Here is a 17,736-nt window from a genome sequence, read left to right as displayed (position 1 = left end):
TTTTGTCCTGTGTTTAGCTTCAATGCCATGAATAAGATTGCCTATTTCCACTTTTGTGGTGTTGCCTGACTCTAGCCTGTCTCAGCTTGTGCTGCTGAGATGCTTATGGAATGCATCTTAACTATTACAGCCTCATTCATTCTGTTGTGTGAACACCACTGTGTCCTGCCTCACATCTTCCCATCATGAGTTGTTGCTTCCCTATTCAATATCAGTTTCCATTTCAGCAACATCTTAATGTTAAATACCTGATTTATGTTTACAAGTTCTTCAGTGGCCTTTCCCTTCCCTATCTCTACAATTACTTACAGCGTAAAGCACCTCAAAACGTATCTGTGCTGCATTAAGTCGTGCCTCTTCATTGCCAAATATAATTTCTATCTCATCCCTTCATCTGTCAAAGACCTAAATGCTTGAATTGCCTACCTTACTTCTCTACCTCACTTTTCACCAAAACCCTTGTGTATTTTTAGTAAACTGAGAGTCCTTGCTATTTTTTGCTACCTTGATGGTCCTACACAAGTGAGATTTGTTATTTAAAATAATATTTTGATGCATCTGCATTCTTCCTAGTGGGTCAAATAAAGTATTGTAGGCAGAGTGATTATTATCCTGACAAACAGGGAATGCAACCAGATTAGACATTTCAGCTCTGCTAGGCAGATATTTGATTTGGTAGTGTTTGGCATGCTACATTGGGTTGTTTTGTACCTACAAAAATAATGTTACTATTGAATCTCTTTCAATATTTATTTTTTATTGTTATTTAGAAGCCAGCTACCAATGGTCTTCCTCCAACACCAAAAGTCCATGTAAGTACAATATTTGGAGTGTTTCAGCAGAGGAACAAGTCCACTGTGCTCATGGCATTTATCTAGCGTCTGTCTTAATTAATCTGATTACTGGCATTTGGTTTGTGGCTGCCCAAGATTTAGCAATTCAAGTGTTTGTATACATACTATAAATGATGTAAGTGTGTCTGTCTGCATCATTACCTTCTCAGATTCTAACCACCCCTCTGACTGGGAAAAAATCTCCCCCCTCAGATCCCTTCTAAATTTCTTACACGCATGGAAACTGTGTCTCTAATTTTAGAGATTTCACTATGGGAATATTGTTTTCTGCCATCTACCTCATAATAATGTATGCCTCTATCAGGTAACCCCGCAGTTTTTCCTTATAACTGAAATCCCAGGGAACAACTTGGTGAAACTCCTTTGCAATCATCCATAACGCCTTCTTCACCGCCTTATCTACCTCTGCTGCTACTTTCCCAGATCCTTGAACTTGTACATCAATTTTGCTCTGTTTCATATTATTTTCTAGTGCCTTGCAATTCATTGTATATGCTGTACCTTAATTGTCAGCACAAAACATTCCTTGGGGAGAGGACAAGAACTGGAAGATTATTTATTTTTTGCTATAGAGATGTTGGAGGCTACCCCTCACTTACTGACATGTTTCTTTTTCTATACAACAAAGACAGATCATGAGTGGCACCATGTGTACCTAATTGGTTTATTTTTATCACTTGTGGAAAGCTGTTTTGCATACAATTCATACAGATCAGATCAGAGCACAGTCCATTGAGGTAGAACAAGATAAAACAATAGTGCAGAATAAAGTGCAGCTACAGAGAAAATGCAGTGTAGGTAAACAATAAGCTGCAAGATCTTAACAAGGTAGATTGTGAAGTCAAGAGTCAAATTTATCATACTAGGGAACTATTCAATAGTCTTTATAACAGCAGGACCACCTTGATCTTGGTGGTGTGTAAATTCTGACCTTTCTCTCTTTTGCCAGAAGAGAAGAGAAAATGTCTGGAATAGGTGGGAGCTTTGATTATGCTGGCTGCTTTACTGAGGCAGCAAGAATTATAGAGTCCACGGAGGGAAGACTGGTTTCTTTGTACTGTGCTATGTTCACAGTTTCTTGCTGTCATAAATAGCGCAGTTGCCATACCTAGCCATTATACATCCAGAGAGGATGCTGTCCATGGTGCATCCATAAAAATTGGTAAGTGTCAGTGGGGACATATCATTTGAGGAAGTAGAGTTGCTGCTGAGCTGTCTTTGCTATGATGTCCATGTGGTTAGACAAGGTTAGACTTGTGGTGATGTTCTCTTCTAGGAAACTTGAAGCTGTCAGCCCTCTCAACCTCAACACCATTGATGTAGAAATGAACATCCCCCACCCCCATGCTTTTCGTGAAGTCAAATACCAGTCTTTTGTTTTGCTGATATTGAGGTTTGAGGTATGACCATGTTACTAAGTTCTGTATCTCCTTCCTTTACTCCAACTCATCGTTATCTAAGATGTGGCCCACTATTTTGGTACATCTCCAAACCTGTAAACTGAGTTGGGGCAGAGTGGCCATGCAGACATGAGTGTACAGGGGGATTAGCAGGCTGAAGGTGCAAACTTGTGGTGCACCAGAGTTTAGAATAATCGTGGTAGAGGAGTTCCTGACTCTCCTTACAGATTGCAGTCTGTTGGTCAGGAAATCAAGGCTCCAATTGAAGAGGGAGTTGGGTGATGGTGAAATTACATCACTGGTGTGCAAAGTAGCATGCGGTACACATCCAAATGATTGCATAGGATTTCTTTTGCATGGCTTTGGATGTTAGAATTATTTTTTAAAACTCATTAAAAATGATAGCTTTGACCGAAAGTGAAGCTTCCATCCAGTTGAAGGCATTGGGTAAAGGCCCACCACACAGATACTTATTTCAGATAGGGATCAGTCCAAGATCTTGCTTTCATGTCACTACAACAGCATAGGGATGCAAATTTCTTCTAATGTCTACCATATTTGTTTCTTCACTACCATCTTGCCTGTTCCCTGCACCCTCCCCCTCATCACTCAACTTGTAACAAGGTACAGCTGATTTCACTTGTGTGAAGTGTTTGAATATGTTCAGACAAATTAAAATAAGGAGATGTTGTAATGAATTAAATGTTGTGATATTGAATTCTGCAGTGCTTTCGTGTATTAAATGGTGATTATGTACTTTTAATGATAGCCATGTTGGTAATTTAGGCTCAGAACTGCTATAGAGTAAAGGGACGTAGGAGTTACAAGTACATGGTTCCCTGAAAGTGGCATCACAGGTAAACAGGTAATGAAGAAGGTGTTTGCATGAGTCAGGGCACTGAGTATAGGAGTTAAGAGTATTATGTTGCTATTGATGATGCTGGAATATTCTGTACAGTTTTGGTTATTCTAGGAATGATGTCATTAAGCCGGAAAGTGCAAAACAAAAATTATGAGAATATTGCTCAAAAGCTTGAGTTTTAGGGAGAAGTTGGGCAAGCTAGGGCTTGTTCCTTGGAGTACAGGAGACTGAGGTGTGACCTTATTGAGGTATATAAAATCATGAGGGGCAAAGATAATGTGAATACAGTCATTTTTCCCAGGGAAAGGGAATCAAAAGCAAGAGTGCATGGGCTTAATATCAGAGGGGAAAGGTTTAAAAAGGACCGGAGGGGCAACTCCACACAGAGTTTTGTGTATATGGAACAAATTGTCAAAGGAAGTGAGGTGGAGCCAGGCACAACGGCAACATTTAAAAGGAGAATGTGTAGTGAAAAATGGGCGAAACACCAAAAAATGGGACTATATGTTGATGGGCATCTTGGTCAGCATGGACAAGATGGGCTGAAAGGCCTGTTTTTGTCCTGTATTATTTTATGACTCTTAATTAAATCATTTGTCTTCTACCACTTTCAATCCTTTAGTGTTAACTGTCAAATTTATTCTGGACTCTAAATTTGCAATTGTGTCAATATGTTTCACATATAGATGGGAGCCTGTTTTACTAAGGTATTTGATGGGTGTCCTTTGAAGATAAATTGTGCTACCTCTTGGATACATCCTGAGACAAAAGGTAATGAAAGCTAATCAGGGATTGCATTGGCATTGATGTATTTATCAGGTAGTTTTATAGTATTGAAACAAATACATGAATGCTCTCTTTTTTCCCCCCATTAAATTAGATCAGTACTTAATCTTTGGAACTGATGATGGCATTTACACATTAAATCTGAATGAACTTCATGAAGCTTCAATGGAGCAGGTAAGCATGATGAGTATGAATGATGGATTATCTCTGCTCTGTCTGGAAGCGATGGTGGTTAGGGGTTGGTAATTAGAAATACAGCATATTTTGAAGAATGGGATGTATGCCCCAGCTAGGTTAAAAAGCTTCATTTAATTATTCTTAATTTTTTCAAAGCATACTAATACAAAATATATTTTCCAGCTTTTTCCTCGAAGATGTACCTGGCTTTATGTGATCAATGACATTTTAATGTCTTTATCAGGTGTGTATCCATTTGGTTGAGCCTAAGAGTGATACATGAATTATGCTCTATTATTGAAATTTAATATCATGTCATTTTGTTTCTGTTTAACAAATGAAAAAGGCAAAACTAGAAATTTATAAAGGCACTTTAATTCACTTCCTATGAAAATATAGTGCATTTCTTTTACTGTAGACAATGAAAAGCTGATTGATCATCCTTTTTAGCTTTTTTAATATTCCCATGATTCATATAAATAGATTGTCATGTGGAATATGTATAGTTTAATTCACAGAATTAATTCACATGTATATGAGTAAAGTCACAGTGACTTTGGGCTTCTTATACAAAGGTACTGGGGTGTCAGGCATCGTTGTTTTCTGGTCTCTCTTCAGTAATAGTTAACATTTCAATTTCAGAGCACTTGCTTTGCTGTGTTTGTGATCAGCAATGACCCTGATAGGTGTTCTGCAGACAGGGGCACTAACAAAATTTTTAGAATTTTTAGACCACAGATCTTGGAAAACCAGAGTGGTTTTAACCAAAGTTATCTAGTTGGATGGTGGACCAAAAAGCATGGTTATTTCTTGTGCTTGCTTTTTTATAATAAATCATCTTAATAAATATATCAATGTTTTGTGAATATTTTAACAAATACATTGCAGAATGATTATGAACTATATTTGATGGAAAAGTAAAACTTGTTTTGTTCCAAAGATAAAGAAACTAAGGGTATTGAATTTGATTGGAAAGGGTGAGGAAGACCTGAGACACTAAAAATGAACTTATCACATTGTTTTATTTGTATCTTTACAAAAAGTACAACTTTCTGACCCAACAGGTCTATTTGTGTATGAAAGACTTTAATGTACATTAACATTAATTTAATGCTAATGACTACATTTAATTTAGCATTTTGAGATCTGATTTTGGCAAAAGAATGGTGTGAACTAATATTTTTATCATCTCAAACAGGACAGCACTAAGCAGCTTGCATCTCTTACATAGACAAAGGAGTAATGTAAAGAGAAATGATAGCTGACTGTTATCCAATGAAAGCTTACAGAATCTACAGATATTCAGAATTGTAAACAACAGTATGTCAAAGGTAGCCATCTGGAACAAGATGAAAGGAATAGGATCAAAGCTAAAGTCAGCTACAGTAACTATTAGTACATGTCACTTAATTGACAGAAATGGGAATGGGAGCACTAACTTCAATCCTGCAACACGCTCCATCCTCCCCATCAAATGCTAAACGCTTTTTTTTTTAAAGCAGTTCCAGCTCCTATGCCCATTATTTCTGAAAACATTTCAATTTATCACCTCCTCATATCAGCTAACATGCAGAGGCCAAACATCATTCCTGCAATCTTTCACATGCATTATGCAATTAAGATGCATGGTAAGTTTGCCTTTGATATCAGTTGCAGTTAAGAAGAGCAATGAGAGAAGGTCATATTATAAAATACTTTTGACAGGGTCAGGACATGATATAAGAAGCAGACAAGTGAAGAGGTACTTCATAAATTGGGTTGAGATGCTAAATTATAAGGTGTGTTATATTAAGCAATTACTAGAAGATAAGAAATTTATCTAAGATACTAAAGAACATCCACAGTCTTGTATATTTATGACCTTGAAATCTGTTTTGTTTTGTGGATTTATCCAAAATAATCCATGGGCTTTTCATTTACTATTTATGATAGCTGTTTGTCTAAATATGTGTGTGTGAACTTAATCAAATGTCTTTTGTTTTCCTCTTCACACAATGGCTTCACTTTGTTTCCTAATCATACTGATCACTGGGTGCAGAAGGTAATCAGAATTTCAGTCTTCTGTGTTTTTGCATGTTTTAATGTGAAATCCTTAACTGTTCACATATCAGGGTACAGCATTAAAACACACCTTGCAATTTCATGTCCTTAGCTAAAGCAATCCTGTTATTATTCAAAAACTAAAAATTATCGGAATTTAAATCCATACAGTGTGTTCCTAACCTTCCATTTGAGTACACTTCACTTCCTCCTTGTGTATTTGTTTTCCTTCTCACACTTTTTCCTGATACTATTCTTCTTTGATTGTTAGGTCTTAGTAATGTGTTGGGTTTTAAAATACTTTTGTCATTGTTGTGAGCTAACTCCTTATCCACATTGTAGGTATATTTGTATTAGTCTCAAGCATAAGACTCCTATTTCCTGTACATAAATTAGTCTTTAAATTTTGTATGCATGGTTAAAGTCTTTCTGCTGTCAATATATTGGGTCAATATATTCCAGTTTCAGTTAAATGCCTATTCTTCAGATGTGGCATCACAGCATGGCTATTAGATTACTGTACTTGATTCAGCCATGAAAAGGACTATATCTGTAAATGAATATGACCAGTGTCAGTGAATGGACAAAAAGATGTCAGGTGAAATATTTACTGGGAAAACATGATGTTAGTCATTTTGACAAAGAATAACAAAACAGAGACAAAATAAATTCTACAGATGCTGGAGATGTTGAGCAACACACAAAATGCTGGAGGAACTCAGCATGTCTTGCAGTATCTATGGAGGGAAAATAACTGTTGATGTTTTGGGTAGAGGCCAGAATAACAAGAAATAACAGAATAGCAATGCATTGTTAGTCAAATGGAATGATGAGACTACTAACTGTTGTATTTTTTTGACACAATTGGGTATCCACGTATAAGAAATACAAAGTTAGTGTGAAGTGCAACAAATAATTAAGGAAAATTTTTTAATGCAAGGAGCTTGGACTATAAAAACAAGGAAATTTTGCTACAGATGTACTTGGGGGTTTTAGGGAGTAATATGCACAGTGTTGATCCTATTTAATTGCTGTGGAAACATTACAGAAGGTCACTAAACTGATCACTAGGATAAGGGCATGAGCAAAAGACCTTTATTCTCAAATTTTGATGAAGATTAAACATGTTGAACGATAACACTCCAAAGTGGTAGGTGCTGTGAGGATATTTATTTTGATGGAGTTCTCTTGGAAAGAGTGATGGACTGAATAAAGAATGAATTATTTCTTTATGAAATTTTCTGCTCCAGAGAGCTTCAAACTTGAGATGAATTTTGGGACTAAGCAAAAATTTGCTGAGCCAAACATCTGATCAGCCATGATACTCCTGAATCATATATAAGGCTCAAGAAACTTCCATAGCATAAAAAGAACTACAAATTGACTTTTCTGACTGACACTATTTAATACTAAGGCAGGTATAGAAACCTGACTGGAGAGTTTCAGACTTGGAATTGCAGAAATGAACAAAATGAAACAGTTCACAATTTTTATGTACATGGGGAAATAGGGTTCTGTGGAATTGGTTGATAAGTATTTGTTACCTCAGGAAGATCTTGCAGGCAAATTGACAAAACTGGATTCTTGAAAAGATGCCATGCAGCTATGGATTTTTTTTTTAAATGTTTGGTTATAGTGGGAATTGTTGGAAGTATCAATGTCTGGGTGCCAAGGAAGTGTCAAACAGTGTAATAGGGAAGAAGTGGTGGGCTCTTTCCAGAGAAGCAGCTAAAATGCACAAGTGAATGGGTGCAAGAATAAGCATTATGTGGTTATGATAAAGAATTATGTTTGGTAGTGGGAGAATGGCAGAACTGCTGAAAATTGGAAGGAGTGAAGGTAGTATTGGGGAAGAGACATTGCTTGTAAACAAGAGGATAGACAGGTGATACTGGAGAATCAGTGTTATGTTAAATTGAGATGTAGAGAAGATTAAATGTACTTGATATATCAGTGAGCCAGCATTTAACTTCCATATAATTCCATATGCTTGCCATTTCTATCAGTCAGTGTTCACTTCAACACTGTCACAATCCCTTTTCTTACTGCATTTTAAGGTCTTCTCGTAAATGTTAAAATTTTATCTGACATACTCAAGGTCAAATATCACATTTTTAAAAAAATAACCTTTAGGCTGAAAACAGCTATTTACTGCATCTGCTTTCTTTCCCCAACTCACTTACTCCTCCATTCTGTCACTGGCCCCCTTTTTTAGCTTCTGTTTTGATAATTGACTTTTATATGGAACTTCATCAAATTCTTCTGTAAATCTATATAAATGCTGTCTACCATAGATGCCTGCTTGGTATAAAATTGAAATGACCTGGACTTGAACTTCAGTAAACCCTGCCCAACTAATTGTTGGGTTTTATTGGGCATGGGGTCAAGTAACCAGTCTGTCGAGTACGACAATGGGTGTGATTCAAAGCATCAGTCTTGATTGTTTGAGATCTGCCCAGGTCTACAGGACCTGTACAGCTGCTAAGCACTTGCACTAACCCTAATCCTAGCACAAGAGCTGGGGCTAAAGTTTTGCTGATCAACACAATTTAGGGTCTGGGTGCTAGATGTTACTTGTGGAACATTTCATTGCACTTGCAATATATCTATGTGGTACAAAGAAGTGCGTATTTATGAACATTACTGTCCCATTGTGTTTAGAGACACTTGAACAGTACCAGATTGTACACTTAAATGATCAATTACAGTTCTCTGTTTCTTAACTATTTGCAGTGGAGTTCTGTAAAGACTTGGAAGTTCTCTAATATTTTTGGTAAAAGGGAAGAAATTGTGTAACTATTAATGTTACATTCCATATCTGTATTGATCTCAGCAGCAGAACAGTATCCAGCCACACTATGGAAGGGGTTTTGCTCTGGTTTGGGACTTCATCAGCTTTCAGTGAATTCACTCTGGGCTTTTGCCTCCAGTTCTGGTCCCATCCACCCATCTGCCCATCTCAGAGCCACTTCCTTGCCTCAGTTTATTTGTGATGCAACCACATTATCAGTACATGGAAACCTCATTTCTTGATAATCTGTGCACACTGTCACCCAGCAATTAATTCAAATAGTGGTGTTTTTTAATCAGTTATAAAATCCTTATTAAGAGTCTGATTTAATGCAAGCAAAAGCAGTCTCTATTTTTGCTATCTGTCCCAAATGGACACACACAATTGAGTCTTATTGCACTAGGGACAGGCAGCTAGACTCCTCCCTCCCCCTCGTCATTCCTCTAAACTCCAGTGAGTACAGGCCCAGAGCCATCAAACACTCCTCCTATGTTAAGCTTTACATTCCTGGGATAATTCTTGTGTACCACCTCTGGACTCTTTCCAATGCCAGCACATATTTGTTAGATAAGGAACCCAAAACTGCTCACAATACTCCCAAGTGTAGGCTGACCAATGCCTTATAGAGTCAGCATTGCAACCTTGCTTTTGCACTATAGCCCTCTCAAAATTAATGCTAACATTGCATTTGCCATCCTTAGCACCAACTCAACCTGCAAGTTGACCTTTAAGGAATCCTGCAAGAGGTCTCCCAAGTCCATTTACGCCTCTGATTTTTAAATTTCCTACCCATTTAGAAAATAGTCTTCACCATTATTCCTTCTGCCAAGTCCATGCACTTCCCTACACTATATTCCATCTGCCATTTCTTTGCCCATTACCCCCAGTTTGTATGAAGTCTTTCTGCAGACATCCTGTTTCCTCAACACTACCTGCTCCTCCACCTATCTTTGTATCATCTGCAAACTTGACCACGCAGCCATCATTTCCTTCATCCAAATTGTTGACATATAATGTGAAAAGAAGCGATCCCAACTCCAACCACTGTGACATACCACTAGTCACCGGCAGCCAACCAGAAAAAGCCCCCTTTATTTCCACCTTTGCCTCCTGCCAGGTAGCCAATCTGATACCCATGTTAGTACCATTCCTGTAATATCATGGGCTCTTAAGCAATCTCATTATGTGTAACACCTTGACAAAGGCCTTCTGAAAATTCAAATGAACAACATCCACTGACCTGCCTTTGTCTATCCACCCTGTTAGTTCCTCAAAAAATTCCAACAGATTTGTAAAGCAAGACTTTCCCTTCAGAAAGCCATACTGAATTTGGCCTTATTTATCATGTACCTCCAAGTATCCCAAAACCTCATCCTCAATAATAATCTCCAACACCTTTCCAACCACTGAAGTCAGGCGAACTGGCCTACAATTTCCTTTCTTCAGCCTCCTTCCAGTATTAGAGAGTGGAGTGACATTTGCAATTTTCCAGTCCTCTGGAATCATTCCAGAATCTAGTGATATTTGAGATATCACTATTACATGAATAATTTCTTCAGCCAACCTTTTCAGAATCCTGGGATGTAGTCTACAGGTCTAGGTAACTTACCTACCTTCAGACTTTCCAACTTCCCAAGCCACTTCTTAGTAATAGCAACGACACTCACTTCCGCTCCCTCACTTCTCGTATTTCTGGCATTCTGCTAGTGTTTTCCCACAGTGAATACTGACCCAAAATTCATCTTCCATTTCTTTATCCTGTAAGCTACCTCTCCAGCATCATTTTCCAACAGTCCAATATCGACTCTTGTCTCTTTTACCATTTGTGAATCTGAAAAATCTTTTTGTATCCTCTTTTATATTATTGGCTGGCTTACCTTCATATTGTATTTTTTCTCTCTCTATGGCTTTTTAGTTGCCTTCTGTTGGTTTTTTAAAAACTTCTCAATCCTTTATCTTCCCACTAATTTTTGCTATATTAAATGCCCTCTCTTGCTTTTGCGCTGTCTGTGAGTTCCCTTGTCTGCTATGATTGCCTCATCCTTCTATTAAAATACGTCTTCATCTTTGGGATGTATCTTACCTGTGCCTTCCAAATTTCCCCTAGTATCGGCAGCCAGTCCTGTTTTACCATCAACCATGCTAGTTTCCCCTTCCAAGCAACTTTGGCCAGCTCCTCTCTCATATCTGTTATCCCCTTTACTCCACTGTAATACTGATAACTCCGATTTTAACTTTTCAAACTGCAGGGTGAATTCTATCATTACAATTACTGTCTCCTAAAGGTTCCTTTTCCTTAAGCTCCCCAATCAAATCTGGGTCATTACATAACACCCGATCCAGAACTGACGGTCCCCTATTGGACTCACCACAAACTGTTTTAAAAGTCATTTCATACACATTCTACAAGTTACCTCTTGGGATCCAGCACCAACCAAAATTTCCCAATCTACTTGAATATTGAAACTCCCCCATGATTATTGCAACATTGCTCTTTATAGATGCCTTTTCTATCTCCTGTTGTAATTTGTAGCCCACATACTGGCTACTATTCGGAGGCCTATAGATAACTCACTCCCATCAGGGTCTTTATAGCCTTGCAGTTTCTTAACTCTATCCACAAAATTCTACATTTTTTTAACCTTTTTTTAAGAATTTGATTTCATTTTTTTTCCCAACTGAACCACCCTATCCCCTCTGCCTACTTGCCTTTTGATACTATGTATTGGATGTTAAGCTCCCAATTATGATCTTTCGGCCACAACTCAATACCTACAATGTCATACCCACCAATCTTTAACTGCACTGCAAAATCATCTACCTTTTTCTATATAGAGCATGCATTCAAATATAACACCTTCAATTCTGTATTCATCACCCTTTTTGATTTTGACCGTTACACTTTAACTCGTCCCACTGACTTCAATTTTGCCGTATCATCTGCCTGTCCTTCCTCACAGTCCTTCCTCACAGTCTCACTACATACTGCATCTATTTGTATAGTAACGACCCCATCCTCTGTCCAATTACTCCAGTTAGTATCCCCCTGCCAAATTAGTTTAAACTCTCCCCAACAGCTCAGGAAACCTGCCCACAAGGATAATGTTCCCATTGAGTTCAGATGTAACCTGTCCTTTTTGTACAGGTCATACTTTCCATAGAAGAGATTCCTATGATCCAGAAATCTGAAACCCTGCCCTGCACCAATTCTTCAGCTATGCCAAAATCATTGGCATGTGGGACAAGCAGCAATCCAGAGACTACTACCCTGGAGGTCCTGCTTTTCAGCACTCTGCCTTACTCCCTATATTCTCTTTTCAGGACCACCTCCCTTTTCCTACCTATGTAGGAAAATATAGGAAATTTGGTAGAGGTATACAGAATTATGGGGCTAATGGTTAGCATAACTGCAAGTGGGCTTTTTCCACTGTGGGTTGGGTGGGACTACAACCAGAGGGGAAAGGTGAAAAGTTTAAGGGTGAAATGAGGTGAAACTACTTCACTCAGAGGGTCATGAAAGTGTGGAATGAGCTGCCAGCATACAAGTGGTGCATGCAAAATCAATTTCAATGTTCAAGAGAAGTTTGGATAGGTACAAGGATGGTAGGGGTATGGAGGGCTATGGCTTTTCTCTCTCCTGATAGTCACCCAGGTGAATGGGAGTAGGCAGTTAAAATGGTTCGGCTTGGACTAGATACTGTCTCTGTGCTGTACTTTTTCTGTGATTCTACTGTTGTTACCTATATGTACCACAACTTCCAGCTGTTTACCTTTCCCCGTTAGAGTGCCGTGGACCTGTTACAAGACATCCCTGATCCTGGCACCTGGCACGTGCATCCGGGTGTAATTTTCATGTCCACAGAATCTGCCTTTTGTTCCTCTAATAATGGGATCCCCTATTACTACTACCCTCCTCTAATTTACCCCCCTTTCCTTCTGAGCCACAGTGTCAGACTCCGTGCCAGAGACCTGGTCTCTGCAGCTTCCCATTGTCAGGTCATCACCCCCCCACCTCCAAATATATCTAAGGTGGTATACTTATTGTGGAGGGAAATGGTCATAGGACTCTGGACTGGCTGCTTTTCTCTCTCCTGATGTTCACTCAGGTACCGGTCTCCTGTAACTTAAGGATGACTGCCTCCCTGTAGCTCCTATCTTATCACCCCTTTTTTGTCCTGTATGAGCTGAAGGTCATCCATTGGCAGCTTGGTACACTTCATGGAGATGTAGTTATCAGGAAGACTAGAGGTCTCCCAGAGTTCCCACATCTCACAAGGAATACCTTGAAATCTGGGCCCATTCTCATCATGCTTAATATGTACAAGGACAAACTCGGCTGATTCTCCCCTTGTTTATTCAGATTTTTCCAAATTAATTCACTTCCCCGATTATCTTTTTAAAGCTTTCCCCACCAACATAGTTAAACTAACTATTCTATAAGTTTGTCCTTGTACATATTAAGTTCAAACAAGAACATATTCAAGGAGGATTTTACACTTATGGCCAGCAGTCCTGCATTTTCTACTTTCCTCCATCAACCAAAGATGCACCCTTTTGGACTAGTGACTTTTACAGCCCTTCCAATGCTACAATCTTGCCAAATATTAAGTATGTCTTTTATTTCTACATTGGATGTGCCCTTTTTATTAGTGAGACAGAGAGGGACAGAGTACTCGTTATACATCTTAGTCATGCCCTCTGCCTCTATGAATAGATTAGGTCCTGAATCAATCCCAGTCCTCGTCCTAGTCACTTACTGATTAGAAGTAGTTAGAAGATCATGTTAGCAGTTATTTTTGCATTGTTTCTCTAACCTTATTTTTTCACTTCCCTCTGAGTATTGTATATTCAATCTGGATCTCACTGTTGTGTCTGCTCTTTCTGCCTCATACTTTCCATTTGTTTTGCCATGAATGGTGAGCTCTAGTTTTGTTTGCTGTGCCTTCTCGCTACATGTGGCTACATCTAGCCTGTACCAAACTAAATTTTCTTTCATTTTTGCTTGCCAGAATTTGATTTTAGTTGTCAATTTTTTGACTTTAATGGTCATGTTTCTCTACAATTGCAGGTAAAACGTTTCAGCTTTATTCACACAACCTAGTTGGCTTATTTGAACAGGCAAAGAAACCTGGGTTAGCATCCCATATTCAAACACATCGTTTTCCTGATAAGATAATACCCAGGTAAGGAAACTTCATTTTGTAGAATTAAGTGTTGTTTAACAATGTTTAAAATCTAGTACTGTTAAAGTTTGAGACAATGTTAAGTCTGCTTTCTTCATACTGGAATGCTTTTCCACATTCTATAGTCTCCTTTTTCAGTTAGCTCCAGGTAAAACATGACTTTACACTGGTACTGAAACATCTGCAATCAGATGTCTGTCTGATTGAGAAAATATGGTATGAGAAATGCAGGGAATGCAGCTTTTCAGATAGGATTAGCACAAAGAACTTTGTTTTGGATGCATAGTCCCTTAATCAGAACCGGAAGGGCAGACTGATAAATTACATTTAAAAGAAAATAATGGAAAAATATGAACACATCATGAAGAATAACCTGTTAAGTGCTCATGGAATACAGATAGAAATGAATGGTAAGGTTGAAACAGCAAAAAAAAAGACTGGTTAATAGTGAATAGTTTAGGATATTAAATACTGGAAATAAACATGGTGTGTTAATATATTACAATATGAAGCTGTCAAATAGAATTTAAATTAACTTGTATACTACTTGCAGGAGATTTGCCTTAACAACAAAAATTCCTGAAACTAAAGGTTGCCACAAATGTTGCATTGGTGAGTAAAGTTTTGTTTTGTTTAATATACCTATTAGCATGATGCCATAATTGGCTCTTTAAGAAGAAGTTAAGGGTATGAATGTATCCATTTCATTGCATGGTCACATATAATATGACTCTGGTAATTGACCAATAGCTCCTCTTCACAAAGCCTTTCTTATAGGCAATTCAACACTGAATGTGCACAAGATATAAAAATCATATATGGTGGTTAGCACATGAAAATTGAATTTCATGTTAGAAACTTAGAAAACCTACAGCACAATACAGGCCCTTCGGCCCACAAAGCTGTGCCGAACATGTTCTTACCTTAAAACTGCCTAGGCTTACCCATAGCCCTCTATTTTTCTAAGCTTCATGTTGTCTATCCAGGAGTCTCTAAAAAGACCCTATTGTTTCCACCTCCACTACCGCTGCTGGCAGCCCATTCTATGCACTCAGCACTCCCTGTGTTTAAAAAAAAACAACAACAAACTTACCCCTGACATCTCCTCTGTACCTACTTCCATGCACCTTAAAACTATGCCCTCTGTTGCTAGCCATTTCAGCCCTGGGAAAAATCCTCTGACTATTCACATGATCAATGCCTTTCATTATCTTGTACACCTCTATCAGGTCAACTCTCATCCTCCATCGCTCCAAGGAGAAAAGGCCGACTACACTCAACTTATTCTCATAAGGCATGCTCCCCAATCCAGGCAACATCCTTGTAAATCTCCACTGCACCCTTTCCAGGGTTTCCACATCTTTCCTGTAGTGAGGTGATCAGAATTGAGCACAGTACTCCAAGTGGGGTCTGACCAGGGTCTTGTATAGCTGCAACATTACCTCTCAGCTCTTAAACTCAATCGCACAATTGATGAAGGCTGGTGCACCGTATGCTTTCTTAACCACAGGGTCAACCTGTGCAGCAGCTTTGAGTGTCCTATGGACTTGGACCCTAAGATCCCTCTGATCCTCCACACTGCCAGGAGTCTTACCGTTAATACTATATTCTGCCATCATATTTGACCTACCAAAATGAACCACTTCACACTTATCTGGGTTGATGCATTAATCTATTGAAAACTCATTCCTTTTATCATGCAGAAGTATATTGATTTTTAATAGCTTTTATCAACATTTGTAATTGATCTCTGTTCATTAATTTTAGTGCGGAATCCATACACTGGTTGGAAGTACCTCTGCGGGGCACTGCAGTCTGGTATTGTTTTGCTTCAGTGGTATGAACCAATGCAAAAATTCATGCTAATAAAGGTCAGTTTGTTTCACCTTTATGCATATTATTTTTAAAACCCCTCTTTAAAAATAGAGAGGTTTAGTTGAGATTATACAGTGTGTGAGAACTCACTGGGAATGCAGTGTACAGTTTTGGTCTCCTTACCTTAAAAATATACTAACATTTGGAGCATTACAGAGGTGATTTACCAGGCTAATTCTTGAAATGGGAGGCTATGATATTTACTATTTTGGTACTGGATTTTTTGTTTCCATAGCATCTAAATGTTGACTACTAATAAATGTATGTATTTAAATAACATGCAAATATGTGGTGTGTTTGTAATATTCAGTTATCTGTTTTTGAAAGTCTACATTTTTCTACTTGTGTCTAAGCATGTTAAAATGCTTTAATGCTGGTTTTCACATGACAAAAACTTTCATTTTGTTTTTTTTTATTCCTTCCAGCATTTTGATTTTCCACTTCCAAGCCCTCTGAAAGTGTTTGAAATGCTTGTGGTACCTGAACAAGAATACCCAATGATCTGTGTAGCTATCAGTAAGGGCAGTGAACCCAGCCAGGTGGTCCGGTTTCAGACAATAAATCTGAATTCTTCTTCCTCATGGTTTACAGAGATTGGTTCAGGTATGACATACCTTTAGACTAACGTAACTTTGGTCATGGTCAGTGACTTAGTAGTTTTCTGCAAAATAGTGCATATCTCCAATGGCATCCGGGTCTCCTTATAAATTATTAGAGGCAGTACATCCTAACTCCTAGGATGGGATAATCTGAATAGTTTAGGCCTGCTTTCCTTGGAGCTTAGAAGATCCTAAGGAAGCTTGACAAAGTAGACATTGAAGTGTTTTTACTTTTGGGAGAGTCTTAAACAAGGGCCAGCCATTTAAAATGGAGATATGTAGAAAGTTCTTGCACAGTGCTGAATCTCTAGAACTTTTTACCTAAGCAAACTGGAAGCTGAATTATTAGTATTATTCCACTCTGAGGTGGATAAATATTTGATAGATGAAGTAATAGGGAATATGAAGAAATGACATAAAACAGGAGCTGAGATCGGTGTAGAGCAGACCTGATTATAATAAATAGCAGGCATGGTTTGAAAGGCCTGATGGCCACTCCTGCTGATGTATTCTAATACAGTTTTATCTATTACCTTATTTACATCATACCCAGCTTTATACTGTTTTTCAAAATACCTTTTGATCACCTACTTGGAAAATAGTTTTCTGTTATGTGTAATATTTATAGCAGATTTAAAAAAAATAAGTAAATAAATTTCTGCCTAATGCTTTAATGGCCTGCATTTATTGTGTTTAGCTACCTGCCAGTTAGATACCATCCATGTAACCCAGTTGGAAAGGGATACAGTTCTTGTCTGCATGGATCGTAAGTAACTCTCTCTTCTCCATGAGTAGCTTCTGCAAATTCTGTTGTGTATTCCTACTTATGTTGTTCTGACCTATTATCACCCTTGCGCACTAAATTTGAGGAGCTAGGTAGTTGCCATGCATTTCATTTGTTTAAGCTGTTTATCTGTGCAAGATGGATGATGGACTTCATTTTTTCAATAGTCAGCTCACTTATGTACACTACATTGGCCTTCTGTTGAGAGTCAGCCAAGTAAAGTTGGTATTAAATCTGTAGTAAAGTAGTATCATAGACACGCGCTACAGAGCTAGCTGCATCACTAGCCAAGCCTCTCAAGTACTTGGCAACACTGGAATCTACCCGGTAATGTAGAAAACTGCCCAATTAGCCCTGTGACAAAAAGCAAGATGAATCAAATCTG

The 17,736-nt window shown here is 38.2% G+C and overlaps 1 protein-coding gene across 1 annotated transcript in view; it reads left to right on the top strand.

Annotated features, from left to right (window-relative positions):
• The window catches only part of map4k5 (mitogen-activated protein kinase kinase kinase kinase 5), a 135,188-nt gene that overhangs the window by 105,504 nt on the left and 11,948 nt on the right, over positions 1-17,736 (top strand). Inside the window, exons 20-28 of the mRNA XM_073039812.1 lie at positions 771-812; positions 3,803-3,887; positions 3,997-4,076; positions 4,263-4,323; positions 13,979-14,093; positions 14,647-14,705; positions 15,861-15,964; positions 16,394-16,571; positions 17,265-17,333. Coding sequence (XP_072895913.1) covers positions 771-812; positions 3,803-3,887; positions 3,997-4,076; positions 4,263-4,323; positions 13,979-14,093; positions 14,647-14,705; positions 15,861-15,964; positions 16,394-16,571; positions 17,265-17,333 — 793 coding nt within the window. The remainder of the gene's footprint in view (positions 1-770; positions 813-3,802; positions 3,888-3,996; positions 4,077-4,262; positions 4,324-13,978; positions 14,094-14,646; positions 14,706-15,860; positions 15,965-16,393; positions 16,572-17,264; positions 17,334-17,736) is intronic.

The sequence above is a fragment of the Hemitrygon akajei genome, chromosome 3 (assembly GCF_048418815.1).
Source record: "Hemitrygon akajei chromosome 3, sHemAka1.3, whole genome shotgun sequence".
Taxonomy (NCBI): domain Eukaryota; kingdom Metazoa; phylum Chordata; class Chondrichthyes; order Myliobatiformes; family Dasyatidae; genus Hemitrygon; species Hemitrygon akajei.
This window is presented reverse-complemented; position numbering and strand designations above follow the sequence as displayed.